Genomic DNA, 19,522 nt, shown 5'->3' on the forward strand with positions numbered 1-19,522 from the left:
ACAAATGCTCTTGAACATCTGGTAGTCAACATTTCAGTAAGGGAAGCTCTGAATCCCCAAGTCTGAATCCCTATCCATTCAAAATCAGGGATGCCAGGTTAAAATCACTGCTCCTCTGATATTTGTTCAGTGTATTTTTAATATATGCATCTTAATAGTAGGTTTAAACAGTATGTTTAAACCATGTTGCACCTGCCTTGAGCCCTGAGGAGAGGTGGGTAACAAATACTTCATCATAATCATTCATCATCATCTATTATTAATAATATTAATATTATTAAAGACCAAAAACATGGGGGAAGGCATCAATTTCTGAGTGTTGCTTCCACTAAGAATGATACAAGAAGCATTGGCCACAGGCATTCTGAGCATGTCATTCAAATATAAACACCAATATTAACACATTTAAAAAAGTTAGCCTCCTCAGGATTGTCAATTTTTCCAGTTTTGAATTGAGAAAGGGAGGAAAGCACTATTTGTTTTTAAGGACATATGGGAGCTGTAGTCCAAGCAAACTAATTTTCCCATGCTCTGCTTTGCACCATCTACAATATTTATGGAGCCCCAGCTAGATCAACCCATTGAAGCAATTGTTGAATGTTAAGTTGGCACCTAGGCAAATTATTTTGAGGCCCATCAGGCCCATAGCCAGGATTCTGATTTGGGGGGGGGGGGGTGAGTCTGAGTGAGAGAGGATCTACCCTAGCAAACCTTTTGTGTCATTATCCCAATACCCCCATGCATCTGGGATATATTGAGCATGGTGATCAGACCATTATATGAATAAACACGTACCATATAAGTAAGGCCTTTTCGTGGAACACCCCCCTCCCCCCGGCTACATGCCTACAGTGCATGTATGCTACTTGGGGGGGTACTAAAAATGTGCAAAACAAAATGTGTGTAGGTATCTACATCTATATCTTTCAAGCGAATTATCTCTCCTCCTGCAATCCTCCCTCCTGCCTCCTGAGAACCAGAGAAGTGACTCCAAGTTCTGATTCAAGTAGGAACCTTGGGTTGTTGTGTGTTTTCTGGGCTGTATGGCCATGTACCAGAAGTATTCTTTCCTGATGTTTCGCCCACATCTATGGCAGGCATCCTCAGAGGTTGAGAGGTATAGCCTTCGACAACAAATAGGAACCTGTTTGTAAGTGTGAAAGCTGATTCTGGCACCACATTGCCACCCCTGCTATGACACTGTGAAAGGAACATGTGAACACAGTCACGCGGAAATGCTTTACCTGAATAGGTGGATGACCCTGCAAGAATAATTCCAAGGTGTTATTTCCAATGATGTCTCATAATTAACCTGCCCTTTGCCACATTAATTAGCATAGATTGGTGTGTAAATTTCTAATGGCACATGACATGACTCAGACAATCAGCTTGGCACATATTGGGAACCGGCAAAAGAAGAAGAAAAACAGCCATCGGAAGTCTTGTACTTTTGTGAATCAGCTCTGCTATGCATTTGTATTGAAAAAGACAGATAGTTAAAAGATTCACCTCCCCAACTTCTTGCTAGAATTAGTAATTTGAAACGGAGCAGACCTCCATGTCTACAGAGCCAGATGGCCATGCCCTCCCCTTTGAAAGCAGCTCTCTCAGTTAAATTGCAAAGTAGAATTTGTTTTTGTGTGAAATTTTAGCTTATCAAAACAACAAACTTCACTTCACCAGTTAGTTCTACAGCACTGCCAAGTGGAAATATGAGCAACATAGTTAGTCTAAGACATCTGTTTCTTTGCTCATACTTCAGAAGGAAGAAAGATCATTTCATAAAGATAGATTAGTTATGTCAATAACCAATTCACTTCAGTGACACTTCCTCTGATTTCAGGGCTGGTAGAGGACAATCCACACAGAGAAACATCCAGAAAGGTCTTTTTAGCCTCCTCAATTGAAATTCAAAAGGGTAGTTCTCAACCTGTGGGTCCCCAGGTGTTTTGTCCTACAACTCCCAGAAATCTCAGCCGGTTTACCAGCTGTTAGGATTTCTGGGAGTTGAAGGCCAAAACATCTGGGGACCCACAAGTTGAGACCACTGGGCTAGACTGAAGTAGGAATCATACAGATCCCAAGAAGATGTTGATCTTCAAGTCCCAGAAGTCCTAGCCAACATACCCAATGCTGAGAAATGCGAGGAGTTGCAGCCCAACAACATCCAGATGATTGAATGATTCTGACCTCTGCTTGAGATGATGTTCAAAATAAAAAGTGAGAAAACACATCACTAACATAATGTGATGACATCTTGACACTGCATCCTTTTAAAATCTGATACAAGGGACAGGGAAAGTGCTGCAATGAAAGGCAATGTGATCTTCATGTGGCAATTCTCCCATGTTTTCTAGCTGCTTCTGTTAGCAACATTTGCACAGAGAAATTGCTACTTTATTTGCTTTGGCACATAATACTCTTTCTGCATCACTCTAAACTCACGTCTTTTGTCTTTCCTTTCTTTCCTACATAAGACCAAGTATCTGAATGTGAACAAATGATTGGTAAGTGACATACTTTAAAATGCTTTTACAATAGAAGGCAAAGGTTAGACATTGGGTATGAGAAAGATTGGCTGTTGTTCAGCCTTTGCCTTGCCAACTGACTACTTTGCTCACATTAACTTCTCCATTACAGCTTCCTATTTTTTCTCATTATAGAAAAATACTCAGTAAGGGAGAGGTGAAATAACTGTAAAATTAGTTTTGATCACCAACACAAGGAGTCATCTATCAGGGAGTATCCCATACCAGTAATGCAACTATATCTGAATATTTTAAGACCCCAAACCTCTCTCTCTGTTTCCTTTTGTTTTTCTGAAAGTCCTGTGATACTATGAATTTTAGTCTTTGTGATTGGTACTAATCTGTCTGTTTTTCCTATCTAGGATAAATGGGGTGCAGTAGGGCTGGGATTTTCAAGTACCATGGCTCTGAGAAGAAAGAGTCTCTTTGAACCTAGAATTCCTCAGGCTGGAAAAGTGGCAAGTTAGATACCTCTCATACAGACTGTTGGATTAAAAGATATTTTCTTTAGACATTTTTTTCCTTTTTTTGAAAAGGTAGTATTAAATCACAGAAGAAAACTAGAGGGAAAGGAGCTTGACATCTTAAAGTTTTGTTTTTGGATAGTGATTTTATATCTGGAAGGGGAATGACTTAGCTAATCATGCAAGAGAAAAATGAGTTTGGATTTCTCAATTTAAACACTGGTATGGAGTTCATACCTTCATATCTGCATTCGGTTTTAAAGAGGTGTTAGAAGTGCAACAATGCTTAGCAGTGAAGAACCAAGAATGCCTCACAGCAAACAGTAATAATAGGGTTAGACCAGGCATGTGCAAGCTTTGGTCCTTCAGGTGTTTTGGACTTTATCTCCCACAAGTCCTAACAGCCAGTAGACTGGCTGGGATTTCTTGGAGTTGAAGTACAATGCCTAGGTCAGACAGTTTGAGTGTCTTTCCTCTATGCCTACCTGTCCTAATGCTGCTGTCATGTAAACTGATACTTTTAAAGATGTTTGTTCACCTCTTCTCCATCCCATCGAATGGACCTAGATTAAAGTAGCACCTTGAGAAACTTTCTTATCTTAGAATGGAGTTCTTATAATGAAGCCATTGATGCCTTAGTTCCTGAATCCAGATCTCTAACTGCTGCAGGTATTCTATCAGGTTTTGGGTCCAGCCTGCTTCTGGCCAATGAGCAAGCTGCAATCAACTAATATTCTGCAATGTTACATAACCAACAAGTCTACCTATAATGCTCTGCTGTATTGGAAAGGAATGAGTGAACATTTTGTCAATAGGCTCATTCCCAGTAGACACCCAGGAGTGCACAGTTGCTCACAGCTGCAGGTTGCTAGCATTACTGCCTCCTTTGAAACCAGGAGTCCCCCTCCCCTTTCCCACCACCACCACCACTATTCCTTGTCACCTTGGCCCCAGTGGCAGCCTGGTGCTGTGGTTGCATGCATTCCTGTCACCCAAGCACTTACACTCCAGCTTATCCTCAGCCCGTCCCCTTTCCAGCAGTGACAGGGAGCAGACAATGTCCTTCAGGTAGACTACCTGAGCCAATGATGGGGCTGGCGGTTGTGGACTGGCTGTTTTCAGGGAGATGTGGCTCTTTCGGAGGTTGAATGGCAACTTCTTCTCCAAGCTTTTGGAGCCTACAAAAAAGACAAGAATATTCACAGCTGTCTTAGTGCTCCAGTGCACATTTTGGACCCTTTAGTTAGGCAGGGAAAATGTTTGTCTGGGTGTACCAACATTAACATTTTAAATTTCCTGGATCATATGTCTCATAGCAGGCAGTAATAATATGTTTTTTTTATGACAGACAACTCCTTTGATCTGGAATATATGGCAGTGTGGACTCAGATAATCCAGTTCAAAGCAGCTATTGTGGGATTTTCTGCCTTGATATTATGGGATACAGGGCTGTGTGGAAGGGCCCTCAGACCTCCAGAATAACAATTCATACAGACATTAGACTATTGAAGGAAATGTCTCCAAATGTCAGCTACTTGACTTGCACAGCCTTCCCCAGCCCCCCTGAAAGGTGGATGGAATGATAATTATCTCAAAAAATCTATTGCTTTCTGCTGCAGGATACTATTTTTTCTCCAGTCAATATTGGGGTGGGAATCCTTTGCCATATTCATATTCACTAATATTTCACAGATGAAAACCAGGATTGTATGACCAAGTAATAATCCTGTATGGCAAAAGTTATGAGGGAAAACACTATTTAGAGAAAGGCTGCATCCTGAACTTATACTAAAACCAAGGTAGTGTGCCCCCTTTTCCTTACTTTCCTGCTGATTTGATTGAGTGCACACTACTGTTGCAGTCTGAATATGAAGCAAGCTGAAGACACAGGGGTAAATGGGAAAGAGAAAGAAACTGGAAAAATTTAAAAGCAACTGAAACAGAGGGGTGACAGAGAATTGATTGGGACAGTTGAAGTGAAAGCACTTTTGGGTGGATCATGATGAAGTAAAGCAGGAGACCCCATTTGGAGAAAATTACATGGGAAAACTGGAATCCACTGTGTTGAAGAAATACCTATTATTACAAGAAGGGAATGTTTTATTTTATTTTACTTCATTATTATTCCACATTCCGTTTTGTGATTCTGATTAGGTAAAATAACGCTTCCTGCATAGACAAACACTCATTTCAACACAGGCCATTTTTCTGCATTGAAATTTACTGAAATGCTTATTTGGATCAGAAAATACCCCACAATTCATGCAATATATTTTATTTAAAAAATCATAATGCACGAAGGTAAAATCCTTGGGCCTTATTTGGCTTGGCTGGATTCTTGGCAGAAGCACAAAGATCTCAGGAAGGATTCACAGAATTCATGCCTGTTCAGTCTGAATAGTCTGTTTTATCTCTTGCCATGTAAACTTGAATGGGCTGCAACTCTCTAACCCTTTGACAGCTGAGGAAGAACTATCCCCCCATGAGGAGAAAAAGAAAACACTCTCATCCACCTGGCCCCTTCTTTCCAGTAATGCTGTGTTCAGAATTAAACTAACTTTCTTAATACTCTTGGATGTAATAAGGTCATCCATCTTCTTGCCTCTGCCAGATTACTATATGCATGGATTTCAGAATTAACTCCAAGGAGGTGCATCAATCCACACACCTCTCTGTTAACCTTTAAGGGAAGGGAAATGCCAAGCACATAATTTCACAATTGTTTGGGGGATTTATTATATTGCAGTTCAGTGGATTTTATTACTGGTGACTAATGCTTTTACAATGTTTTATTCGATTGAATTTTACGCATTAGCTGGAAAGGTCTATAAATACATTTACAAAAACAATAATTACATGAACCATTCTATAGGTGTAGGATTACAGACAGAAGCACAGCGCACACTGTGTTCTGTTTCCTCATCTACTGTTGTGAATGCAACCACAAACAGATTCTAGAATCAATATCCGAATATAGTTGAAATCTTGATGAGGATTTCCGTATATGCAAACACTGTAGTTACAGTGATACATAATGAATCTCATCCAAGTCCACCCAATCTCTGCTTACCAGGAAGCAGTTATTGTTATCAACAGGGGTCTGTTCCCCTGTTGATTGGGAACCTGTGGATTGACAGACCTCAGAAGAGCTGCAAGGCCAAGAACAAGCCATGAGAGTCAAGACAAAGATCCACCCAGAGGAAAGGTGTTCTTACCATACATCAAGGGAACTACTGACCGCATAGGGAAGCTGATGAAGAAGCACAACCTACAAACTATCTACAGACCCACGAAGAAAATCCAACAAATGCTACGGTCAGCGAAGGACAAGAGGGATCCTCTCTCTTCTGCAGGAGTCTACCGGATACCATGCAGCTGTGGACAAGTCTACATAGGGACCACCAAACGCAGCGCCCAAACAAGAGTCAAAGAACATGAAAGGCACTGCAGACTAATTCAACCAGAGAAATCAGCCATAGCAGAGCATTTGATGAACCAGCCTGGACACAGAATACTATTTGAGAACACAAAAATGCTGGACCATTCTAACAACTATCATGTCAGACTACACAGAGAAGCCATTGAAATCCACAAGCATGTGGACAACTTCAACAGAAAGGAAGAAACCATGAAAATGAACAAAATCTGGCTACCAGTATTAAAAAACTCAAAAATCAGAACAGTAAATAAAAAGCAATACTCTGAAAACAGAGGATTTCCAGACATGAATCAACCAAGGGCAGTTAACGACTCTAAACAAAGGATGCCCCAGAGGCAGGAAGAAGACAGCAGATAAGCTTTTCAATGCTAATTAAAGTGATTAACTACACAACATTCACGCTGACCTCTCTCACCCTGGACTTTCCACAGATATATATTAACCTCTTTGCTTAGTTTTCTCCATACCTCACAACCTCTGAGGATGCCTGCCATAGATGTGGGCGAAACGTCAGGAGAGAATGCTTCTGGAACATGGCCACACAGCCCGAAAGACATACAACAACCCTGTGATCCTGGCCATGAAAGCCTTCGACAACACATAGTCCTACACTTTCCTGTGAACAGTCAGGACACTTATCATAATTCCCCCAAGCAAGCAAGCAAGGGGGTGGGTGGAAACATATGCTAGCTGCTTCCTCATCAACAAGGGAACAAAATCCAATTAATTGCAGCAATTGCATCTTGGTGAGTGGAGTCTCGGGGGACTGTCATGGCCCTTGCATAGCTATGTAAGGATTGTGAACACAGAACAGTCATGAGTGCATAATTCTAGTTCATACATTCTGAACTGCCCAGTAGGTCTCCATCCAGTATTTTTTATTTTATGCAGTTCTTACAATGGTGGCAATTGTAAATATCATAGCCCGCTTTATATTGCATTGGGGGATGTAAAGTTTTACATTGGTGAAAATGTCTCCCCTTTCACCCTCTCAATCCACCTTTTAACTGTTGCAGCCACCTCAATGCCAATTTATGGTTGTTGGAGAACAACGGAGCAGCATCCAAACGTGTTTCTATAGCTGGATAAATCGAAGTTTTCAGTACCGAGGTACCTGTCTGTCCGATTTTGTGGGATTCTTTCCGACTTGTTCTTCCTGATGACGTGGAGGGGATTCTTGGGTCTGTGAGGGTGACCACTTGTGCTCTGGATCCTTGTCCCTCTTGGCTGGTTAAGCTAGCCAAAGAGGGGTTGTTGGATTGGTTTGTGGCTATAATAAATGCCTCCTTGGGTCAGGGGTTAGTTCCATCCTGCTTTAAGCAGGCGGTAGTAAAACCGCTACTAAAAAAGACCACGTTAGACCCATCTGTATGTAACAACTACAGACCAATTTCCAACCTCCCGTTTTTGGGCAAGGTTCTGGAGCGGGTGGTTGCCACGCAGCTCCAGGAATTCCTCGATGACACAGATTTTCTGGACCGCTCGCAGTCGGGCTTCAGGCCTGGGCACAGCACCGAGACAGCTTTGGTTGCCTTGGTGGATGACCTCCGCAGGGAACTGGACAGGGGGAGTGTGACCCTGCTGGTTCTCTTGGACATCTCAGCGGCTTTCGATACCATCAACCATGGTATTTTTCTGGGGAGGCTTTCCGGGATGGGGCTTGGTGGCACGGTTCTGCAGTGGCTCCAGTCCTTCCTGGAGGGTCGTTCCCAGATGGTGAAGCTGGGGGATACCTGCTCGGACCCCTGGCCATTGACCTGTGGGGTCCCGCAAGGGTCTATCTTATCCCCTATGCTATTTAACATCCAAATGAAACCGCTGGGAGAGGTCATCCAGAGTTTTGGAGGGTGTTGCCATCTCTACGCAGATGACACACAAATCCACTACTCGTTTCCATCTAATTCCAAGGAAGCTCCTCGGATGCTGAACCAGTGCCTGGCTGCTGTGGCGGACTGGATGAGGAGGAACAAGCTGAGGATCAATCCTGACAAGACAGAGGCCCTCCTGGTAAGTCGCCCGTCTGATCGGGGTACTGGGTGGCAGCCTGTGCTGGACGGGGTTGCACTCCCCCTGAAATCACAGGTCCGCAGTTTGGGGGTCCTCCTGGACTCAGCGCTGACGCTAGATGCACAGGTGTCGGCGGTGGCCGGGAGGGCTTTCGCACAACTCAAACTTGTGCGCCAACTGCGACCATACCTTGTGAAGTCTGACTTGACCACGGTGGTCCATGCCTTAGTCACCTCTAGACTGGACTACTGTAATGCGCTCTACGTGGGGCTTCCCTTGAAGACGGCCCGGAAGTTACAATTGGTCCAGCGCTCGGCTGCCAGATTAATAACGGGAGCGAGTTAAAGAGAGAGATCTACTCCCCTGTTTAAGGAGCTCCATTGGCTGCCGTTCACCTTCCGGTCCCAATTCAAGGTGCAGACCATCATTTATAAAGCCCTAAACGGTTTGGGACCCACCTACCTTCGTGACCGTATCTCCTACCATAAACCTGCCCGATCTCTCCGTTCATCAGGGGAGGCTCTCCTGTCACCGCTGCCTATATCTCAGGCCCGCCTTGTGGGAACAAGGGAGAGGGCCTTTTCTGCTGTGGCCCCCCGTTTGTGGAACTCACTGCCCAGTGAAATTAGGCAAGCCCCCACTCTTTTAGCCTTTAGGAAAGATTTAAAAACATGGCTATTCCGATGTGCCTTCGGAGAGTAACTGTTCTTTTGTTACTCCCCTCAACATTTATCCTCTAGACTGTTTCATTTTCTGATGTCCCTGTCCCCCGAGGTTTTTATTTTGATCCCTTTCTCACCCCGAGTTTTAACTTAGTGTTCATGCAGCTCGCCCCTGTTAGATTGCTTTCTTGATTCTGTGTTGTATTGTATATTTTATCAATTGTATTGGATAATTGTATTATGATATGTTGTTTTTATGTTGTGTTATATTGTATTGTCCTGGGTAGGGCCCCATGTAAGCCGCCCCGAGTCCCTTTGGGGAGATGGTGGCGGGGTATAAATAAAGTTTTATTATTATTATTATTATTATTATTATTATTATTATTATTATTATAGTCTGTGAAGTGCTGTTTAGGTGGGCTGCATCAGCTAAAAGATGGATTTGTGGGGAAGTCTGTTCACTATATGTGGTTGGTAAAGAATTCCAACTTTTACAATTCCCCCCAAAAGAAACACTTATGCAGGTGTATATCTGGCTTATGTTTGTATAAATCATTAACTGAATACCAACTATTTTTGAAATAATTTATACTGGCAGAGAAAGGATCCCCCCCAAACCCCCCCCCCCCCCCCCCACAATGGATATATTCCATTTGTAGTTTTCCGTCTGTGGTCACATTAATGGAGTGGTCAACAGGGCCATAGTCAGAAAAAAAATTCGGGAGGGGTTTTGAAAATTTCGGGGGGGGGGTGTTGAACCCCTAGCACCCCCACCCCACCCACCCCCCACCCCCCGCTACAAACCTGTCAATATCTGATTGAGATAGTGCCTGGAGGGACTCTTAATGTTTTGCGTCTCATAGACTTAGCATGGGGATTTGGTTAACCAGTTAAATTTCATGAGTAAACCAGGTTTTTTTTATAACCTGAAAAATTTGGGGGAGGGAGGTTGAACCCGTAAAAAAAAAACCCTCGCTATAGGCCTGGTGGTCGAGATAGTACTGCCAGATTAAAAACTGGAGAGAATTCCTGTATCATCAATAGTTGTGTAGTAGATAGAATTTCAGCAAGGATTGGTCATCATGAAACCAGAAAGGCAGAGCTGAAATCAGTGACAGACAGCTAGAAACAAACACAGGGAGGGGCTGCACAATCCCTTTTCTCTCTTTCTTCCATTCTCTTTCCATTTGCCACTTCTTCTAGTTTCCTCTTCTTTTCTACCCAGTTCATGTTTGCAGAAGGTTTTTAAAATTAAGCCAGGGGCCACTATGGGTACTAGGGTTGAAGTCACGTAGTTTACTTATGGTGACCCCTTTAAGAATGGAGTAAGGAAGGAATATTCAGAGGTGGTTTTGTCACTTCCCTAATTTGAAATATAGCCTACAAAACCTGGTATTTGTTGGTGGTTTTTCATCCAAGTATTACATTTGGCTGATCCTGCTTAGCTTCCAAGATCAGACATGATCTGGGTGGGAAACCCCAATAAACCAGAGGCTCTTGGCCAAAGGGTGACAATGAAGGAAGAGGCATTCTAAGGCATTGTTGACTATAGGGAATTTTACCCTTGAGGACATGAAGATATTTCCTTCTATCCTCTCCCCAACCCTCTACCAAGTTAACAGTACTCTGGAGCCAATATCTCTCCCAGCCTGACTCCTGTTGCCATGGAATAAGACTACTGGCTAACAGAATCCCAGCAAAGAAACAGGCCTCCCCATATTCCCCTGCAAATATACAAATGTTTAAAGGTGTAAAAATGCCATGGAATCCCCTGTGATCGAGGTAACAATGTGGCTTAAAACGCCTGTGCTCAGGCAGCTGGTGACACCTCCATAGAGATACTGGCTTGTCGTAAATAATGCCACTGTTTGCAAAGACAACAGCAAAATGCTTCCCAGGGTGATTAGGAAGGATTTCCCAGGAGTCCCTGACTGCCACTGTGCAGCAGGTGTATTTGCTGAGCCTGTGGAAGGAGGATGTCGCCTATATAATGACTGATGCCATGCACAAATTAGTCTTGAAATCTTGCTCTTGGCCTGATGTCAATTTTTTTCTTTCCACATTCCTATAGAATCAACACGACATTTCATCAGCTATAACTCCTTCTTCAAATTTCCCTACCATTCATTCACCATTTTGGCAGAACAAAAAGACAGCTTCACATCAGCCCATGAAGTCAGGCAGCCAGGCAAAGCTGGAGAACAGTGGGGTCATTCATGGAAGAGCTTTGGAGGAGCAGGGCCAACAAAGGACTCACCTGGGGATTGTGGGCTTAGCAGAGAACCTGAGGACATCTTGGAGGACCCTGAGGAATTGTGAGCAGAGGGGGTACCGGCAGTGGATTTCTGTGATGATGACCTGGACCAGCTTGGTGAGGCATTCCCAAGGGCATTGGTATTGGTTGGAGTGGGACATAAGGAGGCTGTTTGCTGCTCTGCCAGGTTTGCTTGGGAGCTCTTGGATTCAGGCGTGTGCCTTCCCATGGTGTTGAGAGTTTTCCCATTGATCCCTATAAATCAAAGATAGCACAGACTTAGTTACTTGTTAGAGAAATGTGTTCTTGCATGGCAGGGGGTTCGACAGGATGGCCCATGTGGTCTCTTCCAGCTCCAGGATTCTATGATTCGATGCACAACAGTTAGATGCTCTCATCTTTTCAGAAGTCAATTTTAGACAAAGATTGTCAACAAAATAAACTCCACTTTACTTCTCAGATCAGGATCACCAAATAATGTGGATCAGTGTCCTGGACAGTGTCTTCTTAGGATCTCATCACACTAGAGCTTGGATCCACTTTAAATCCACTTTAGGAAGGGAGCTTTAAACAGCTCAGCCAGACAGGTCCCGGGCCTCACCAAACTGCAAACCCCAGAATTCTACAGGAGGAAGAAACCATATTTAAAGTGGATTCGTGCTCTAGTGTGATGAGGCAATTAGAATCACAGAGTTGGAAGGAGACTCCACCACATTCTAAGACAATGAATTCCACTGTCAAACAGCTCTTACCATTGGGAAGTTCCTCCTAATATTGAGATGGAATCTTTGACATGAGCTCGGCCCCGTAAAGCTACCAACTGCTTAGTGGTTCTTTTAAATTAGCCAACAGCAACAACTTTATTTTTATATCCCACCACCATCTCCCCAAAGGGATTTGGGGTGGCTTAGATGGAGACCAAGCTCAGCATAAACAAAGATCACAAGCTAAAAACTATTAATAAAACATAAACAATCTAATTAAAACAATTAAAAACAGCAGAGTAAAAACATCATACAAATACATCAACTAACATCAACAACCAGTACACCAGGACATGGTGGGCATGATCAGATTCGAGATGGCAGGGCAAGGACTTGTGCAAAACACAGACTTTAGGGCCAGGGCTGGGAGTAAAATGCGGAGAAAACTTAATCAGTAAGTTAGGGCTGGGCAGGCCTGATCAGGGACTAAAACTGTCATTCAAGGGCACACTGGAACATCCAGGATTTCAAGTCCTTGCGAAAGGTGGACACAGTAAGGGACAATCTAAAGAAATTAGGCTAACTCCAAACCCTCTCCACTTAGGAACAGAGCTCAGAAAAGTTACTTTGTTGGATAACAGCTCCCAGAGCATTCCACCATGAAAAGTGCTGTGGCTCCCCAATATAACTTTGACCCTCCCCACTTCAAGTGCCACTGGATTGCTGGTGTCCCTGGATTTTATGATGTTCTCAACCAGGAACAGCTTGGTAGGCTTAATTTCCAGAAGGTGGCAGGAAAAAGAACCACCTTAGCTCACTGAAATAATTCAGAACATCTCTCTCTTTTTTCCAGAGAGAGAGAGAGAAGTGACATCACCAAAAAATTGAACAAAAAGGCAATGAGTTGCATTTGTTTATCCATAGCTACAAGGAATTTGATGCAACAATATGAATTAAATAGAAATATAGTAACATTTCAGCCAAACAAGAAAAATGGTGCTAAATGTTGATGGAACTCAATGTGCTCTCTCCTCTTGTTTGTTTATCTTTAAACTGAATTTGAAAAAGATACTCATTTGAATTAAGAGGAGCCCCCAGTGGAGTAGTGGGTTAAAGCCTTGTGACTTGAAGGTTGGGCTGCTGATCTGCAAGCTGCCAGGTTCGAATCCCACCCAAAGAGAGTGCGGATGAGCTCCCTCTATCAGCTCAGCTCCATGCGGAGACATGAGAGAAGCCTCCCACAAGGATGGTAAAACATCAAAACATCTGGGCGTCCCCTGGGCAACGTCCTTGCAGACAGCCAATTCTCTCACTCCAGAAGCGACTTGCAGTTTCTCAAGTCGCTCCTGACACGAAAAAAAAATTGAATTAAGACACTTCCAGATTCAGAATAGTATTTGTCCCCATCATATTTTATGTATTTATTTATTTACATCACTTTTACCCCTCCCTTCTCACCCAGAGAGACACAGGAGCACTGCAAAGTTTTCTGCTGCAGGATAGGTGAAAGCAGTCAAATGTAATAATCAGTTTCTATTAATAAAGTCCCATTACTTTTTTCTTGCTCCCTTGGTCCACAGAGTGCTTTCCGAGCAGGTAAACAGCATGCCACTTTTGGCATGGGTTGTACGGCTACCTTTTTCAGTTCTACCCACTCACATTTTTTGGGCTCAAAGATTGGACTGGAAATCATTTCCTGGAACAACATCACATGTACTGAGAAGTAGTCTGTGAATGTTTATGTGTCTTAAAGCTTAAATCAAAAAACAAACCTCTGCAGATACGCTATGGTGGGGATGGTGGGGATTTCATGCGCTTGAGAGAGGTGAGAGCAAAAGAGGTGAGAGCAAAAGAGCAAAAGTTTCAGATATGTATCATAGAACAACATACAAGGAGCTATTTCAGAGCAAGGGAGGGTAAACTGTGCAACTTTTCAGATGTATTTGTATTACAGTCCCCACCAGCATAGTCAGTTGTAAAGGATGGTGGAATCTGTAATCCAAGAATATTTGGTAGGCCACGAATCTCCTACTCCTACTTTAAGAGAGATTTCACTGTACCAACTGAGAACCAGATGTAACCAGTCATAATAAGTCAGAAGAAGCCACTGTTGTTGTCCCATGCTTTTATGTTGACTCTGACTTAAGGCAACCCTTCCCTAACATTTTCTTGGTGAGATTTGTTCTGAAGATGTTTGTTATTCCTTCATCTAGGACTGAGGCTCCAACTAAAATGTGGTGTAAGTGGCATATTTTAGTGGCATGCTCTCGAGTGCCAATTGCAAATTGCTACAGGTGGGAATGTGGCCACCCCCTCAACTGAAAGGCAAGGTTTTAGCCCCCTGTATGAACACCAAATTCACATGAAATCAGCATTTCAAACTCCAATTTTATATTAATTTGTGGAGAAGGGCCCACTGAGTAGGTAAGTTGCCCAAGGTCACCCAGTGAAGTCACATGCTTGAGTGGGGACTTGAAACCTGATCTCCTAGATTTCTATTTCAAGAGTCAAACTGCTGCACTACATTTTGAAAAATATTTCATCTCCTGAGTACAAAATTAGAGAAATATAATGCAAAGCGATGATTTGTTTGGAGATCTTCTTCCATAAGGCTCCTTATTTACACTTCCATTGCCATTTTAGTTGTTGTGTACCTTCAAGTCCAGCTGATGTCAACCTATCATGGGTCTTCTGGAGTAAGTGACTGACTCACTCAAGTAACATGGGTTGGAGCCCCTGATTGCACAGTAGGTTAAACCCTTGTGCCAGCAGGACTGATGACTTGAAGGCTGGGTTGATGACCTGAAGGTTGCCGGTTTGAATCCAACCTGAGGAGAGTGCGGATGAGCTCCCTCTATCAGTTCCAGCTCCCCATGCAGGGGCATAAGAGAAGCCTCCCACAAGGATAGTAAAAACATCAAACATCTGGGCATCCCCTGAGCAATGTCCTTGCAGACAGGCAATTCTCTCACACCAGAAGCGACTTGCAGTTTCTCAAGTCGCTCCTGACATGAAAAAAAAAAAAAAACCTTGCGGGTTTTCATGGTTGAATGGGGAGTTGAACCATTGCTCAAACCACTATGCAAAGCTAACTCTCTATCCATCTACCATTTCTTAACATGAATCTGAACAAGTTCCATCCATGTCCTTCAAATAACTATACCGTCAGGAGGAAAAAGGATGTATTTTCTTCCACTGGCATCTGTATGTAACCAGTATGGTAGAGATGTCTCTTCATGGTAATAACAGAAATGCTGCACTTGAAGAAAAGACATCTCTGCATAGCAACTGTTTCCTGGCAAAATGGAATGGTTACAAATGCCAGATCATGCTGAAATAATAGCAGTGAGTTTTTTAAGGCCTTGGCACCCAGGCAGTCTTTCTGCAACATGTTTACTTAGCTGCTGCATGCCTCTTTGTACAGGATTTCCAGAGAAAGGGTAGTTCCCAGTGAAAACAAAACACAAATGGAGTGAGCAAAAGAGTGTGAGAGCTGAAGAACAAAGCCAGTTGTATTTATTTATATTTGTGGAGGTTCCTATTTAATGTGGAATAAGGGTCTCCAAAGCTCAACTAGAAGTGGGTGAAGTGCTGATCTCTAAATGGTGTTGAATTCTAAGCCAAGTTTGGGGAAACACTTTCAACATGAGGACCCCACTTTAGTATCAGAGTGGTGAAGAGGAAAAGTCAGAAAGTTGCCATAAGGCCTAAATGAGAGAAAAAAACCCTGAAGAACGGTTTGTTTGGGCATGGATAATGCTGTGAGATTATAGAGATGTCAAGTTAAGTTAAACATGTACAAGACATTCTTAACCGTGTTCCAAAATGACTTGATATATCATGCTATGATGACAGCTAGAACAGCAGAAGAAGTCAGAATGAATAAGTGTGGTGTTTCTACTTTGAAAATGCAGTTTGCTTCTTATTGGTAGGCTTGTACACATGCCATAGCCTTGTGTGGTTCTATGTTAAATAAACGGGTGTGTTCAATTTACTATCAGACTCTATTCCTGAATTTAGAGGGCCAGAAAATCCCTCTTCAGATGTTTTTAGAGACCATGTTCCAGTGATGGTCAGGGCCAAAGGCAAGAGGATTGGCCAAGAAAGCCACCATATCTTAGTTCAGAGCTCTAATCACCAATAACTAAACTTTGGGAAAAGTAATTCAGCTTTCGGAAATGTGAAAAAACATGTTAAAGCTGGAAACTACCAGATGATCATATGCTGTGCACAGACTGCATGAGGGCCAATTTGGCTCTTGGGCATGAAGTTTCTCATCCCTACTCAAATCAAGTGCAATTTCTCAGAGTGAATACCTGTAACAGGAGCACAAGCAACTTCAGTCTGGATGGAGATGCCTGTATCAATAGTCTTGGACTCTGAATGTATGAAAAAAAAGATGAATAAATATACACCCGAATAAAAGCTGCTGGCCAAATGCTTATTGTAACCAATGCAGACTGTAAATGCACATTGCAAGTTAATAACCGTTTGGTTTGCTCATTGTTTTCAAAGAAAACACACTAAACTCATGGTGGGTTTCAACATTCCCTGACCGTAGCTTCAATATCCACATGCTGAGATACACAGTGCCAGCACAAAGCCCATGCACAATGTTGATCATGCAGGCTGAAGAAGTCTGAGAGTTGTGGTTCAGAAAAGTAACTTTTCCAAGCTGTGGACCTTTTTACAGGCTCATGTGATGCACATTAGTAACTTGGGAGGTTTTGAACATTTACAGCTATAGGGAATCCAAACCAGTAATAGTTATGGTATTTGTACCTGAGAGTATACTGATGTTCCCACATTCAACTTCACGTGATGCATGAAACCAACCAAAGTCCTCTGTTTCCAGTCTTGTGGCCTAGTACCATCAGCAATCTTTTTTTGATTGATAAAAGGGGCATTTGAAGTTACTCCTTTACTTCCCCTCCAATATTGATGATGTTCTTCCTCTTAGCAAGGTCCTGCCCCCTTCATTCACCTGGACACACTGGGAGCATCTACAATAGAATGAATGCATCTACACTATAGAATTATTGCAGTTTGACATCCCTTTAACTGCCACAACTCAATGCTATGGAATCCTGGGAGCCATAATTTTATGAAGTCCTTAGCTTTATCTGCCAAAGAGAAGTTTAGTGACTTACTAAACTACAGCTCCCAGATTTCCATAGCAAAGAGCCATGGCAGTTAAAGAGGTGTCAAACTGCCTTAATTCTATAGTGTAGATGCACCCATTGTTAGTTACATTTGTTGGCCAACCTGTGTGTGAGCAACCAAGCACCACTACCTGCTTTCTACCACTCACTCAATTGGTCATTCTCTCACTTTCCCCCTATTCAAAAAGAAAATAAGCTGTTTTGATTAGACTTTTGTTTGTCTGGTGAAAAAAATCAGTATGTGCATGCACAAAACCCTGCTCAGTGGAACTTACTTCTGAGTAGAGATGCTCACCAAGAGCAACCTTCCATTCATCGACCTGGGGTGAGTCCCACTAAACTCAGACTTATTTTTGAGTAGCCACTCCCACCAAGAGTAGGACAGAATCTGCAGTTATGATAAATTTTCTGTTCCTGGTTTGAAAGTGTTATTTCCTATTTAATTCTGCGGTACTTACTTTGAAAGTAGTTGTTATACTTCAGAAACTTTGTTTTTGTGGCTGCCACGAACTATGTCAAATAGGTTGAGACTCGATGAGATATTCATTGAAAAACGATAGCAAAATGTGCTGCAGGATGTCCCGCCAAAACAATATTTTTGCAGTTTAATACATTTTCCCCATATTTTTTATGATAGGACCAATTAGAAATGACATTTATAACCCAGGAACAAAAATTGTGGTAGTGTTATATACATCATCTTTAAAAAGCTGATGAAGCATTTGCACTTATGGAAAGTATATATTTGATGTGGATTCCCAGTTAAAAGCACATTAGATCCAACGTCTTGAGGATCTTGGATCAAATCCCAGAATTTTTGAATTGAATTACAAGCATCCAGCTTCAGACGAGCACGAGACAAAATGACCACTTCACAATTTTCCTAGCTCAGAACTCAACCCATATTTATTTAACACCCCATTACAAAGCTAATGGATACATGATTGATGCAACAGGCTGAGCCAGGAACACGGGGAACACCCTTCCTGGCACTGCTAACCCACAGTGTCAGATGAACATGGTTATATTTGTTCTCCTTGATCAACTTTCCTGAAATGTTTTGGCACAACTATAGAAATACAAAACAAAAATCTCCACACAAATTGGGATGAGGGGGAAGGAGGAATCTAAATAGGGACTGGGGGCAATCCCCAAACAGCCAAATGAGGACGATGGAAAGTATGCATCTGTGAAAAGTACATATCCATACATGGTGATCATATTCAGTGGCCTTGGGAACACTGACTGAGTGACTGGGATAAAAGGAGTTGAACACCAAAAGAGAGGTGGATTGAAAAATACTATTCTGTAACCAGCTGGCTCATACCCTCAACAGCAGAAATCTACACTGTGACATTTGTTATTTCCTGAAAAACGCATCTGCAAAAGAAGATATCTAAGACCCTTCCAGATTCATTTCATGTTTTAATTTCATTGAGCATGCAGGCAACGCTGAATTTTAACCTTACAAGTAGAACTGTTGATTCACTGCGTGGGAGGTAGCGGGGTCTGAAACAAATAGAAGAGAATTCATACTGCTCAGTACTCACCAAGATTGCTGAGCTGCGTAATGCTGGAACTTTGCCGCTGGCTCTCTGGGGAATATTGGCAAAGTTTTCGTTTGAAGGACATGAAGAGGTGTTGGCAGAGCTCTTCAGGAATATCGACCTCCAGATATGTTCTCATGAAAAGCTGGAATCCTTCATAGTCAATAGGCTGCAGAGAGGAAAGGAAGGAAGTCAAGACCCTTTAGAAATCCAACTGTATCTCTTTTTTCAAAAAACACACAACACACAAATGAATACTGCTTTCCTACAAAAACACAATGATAGGTCACCAACTGCTCAGGCTTCCACAACACAGCTTTTGGTCATAGATTCAGAGTCTGATGAAAGTTATCTACTTTTTGTACTTTCAAAAGCACATAAACACATCTTCAGAGTATTTTGTCTAACATCTATTTTATTTCATCAAAACTGATTTCTTTCTAACAAGCAGAATATCAAAGTAGTATTTACAAAGAACAGTGCCTCTCTCATTCATTCTTGTTTGCTTTCATGCAAAAATCAGTGGTAACTTCCCTTTCATTCAAAGCTACATTTTAATGAGAAGTCTTCTGTTGTTTGGCAGGAATAAGACAATGACATTGTGGAGTATTACCACATTTTTTTCATGTAATAAGCGACTAGAGAAACTGCAAGTAGCTTCTCGTGTGAGAGAATTGGCTGTCTACAAGGATATTATCCAGGGGATGTTTGGATGTTTTACCATCTTGTGGGAGGCTTCTCTCATGTCCCTGAAT

At 42.4% G+C, this 19,522-nt stretch overlaps 1 protein-coding gene across 5 annotated transcripts in view; it reads right to left on the reverse strand.

Annotated features, from left to right (window-relative positions):
* dgkg (diacylglycerol kinase gamma) overlaps positions 1-19,522 on the reverse strand; it is a 171,961-nt gene that overhangs the window by 76,373 nt on the left and 76,066 nt on the right. For 2 of the 5 annotated variants that reach the window (XM_003218420.4, XM_008106399.3), the window contains 4 exons: positions 18,771-18,936; positions 16,375-16,437; positions 11,358-11,609; positions 3,997-4,170 (listed from right to left, as the gene is read on the reverse strand). In XM_003218420.4, coding sequence (XP_003218468.2) covers positions 3,997-4,170; positions 11,358-11,609; positions 16,375-16,437; positions 18,771-18,936 — 655 coding nt within the window. Of the gene's footprint in view, positions 1-3,996; positions 4,171-11,357; positions 11,610-16,374; positions 16,438-18,770; positions 18,937-19,522 lie in introns of those variants that run through there. The other 3 variants (XM_008106400.3, XM_062976470.1, XM_062976471.1) reach the window with 3 other exon arrangements.

The sequence above is a fragment of the Anolis carolinensis genome, chromosome 3 (assembly GCF_035594765.1).
Source record: "Anolis carolinensis isolate JA03-04 chromosome 3, rAnoCar3.1.pri, whole genome shotgun sequence".
NCBI lineage: Eukaryota > Metazoa > Chordata > Lepidosauria > Squamata > Dactyloidae > Anolis > Anolis carolinensis.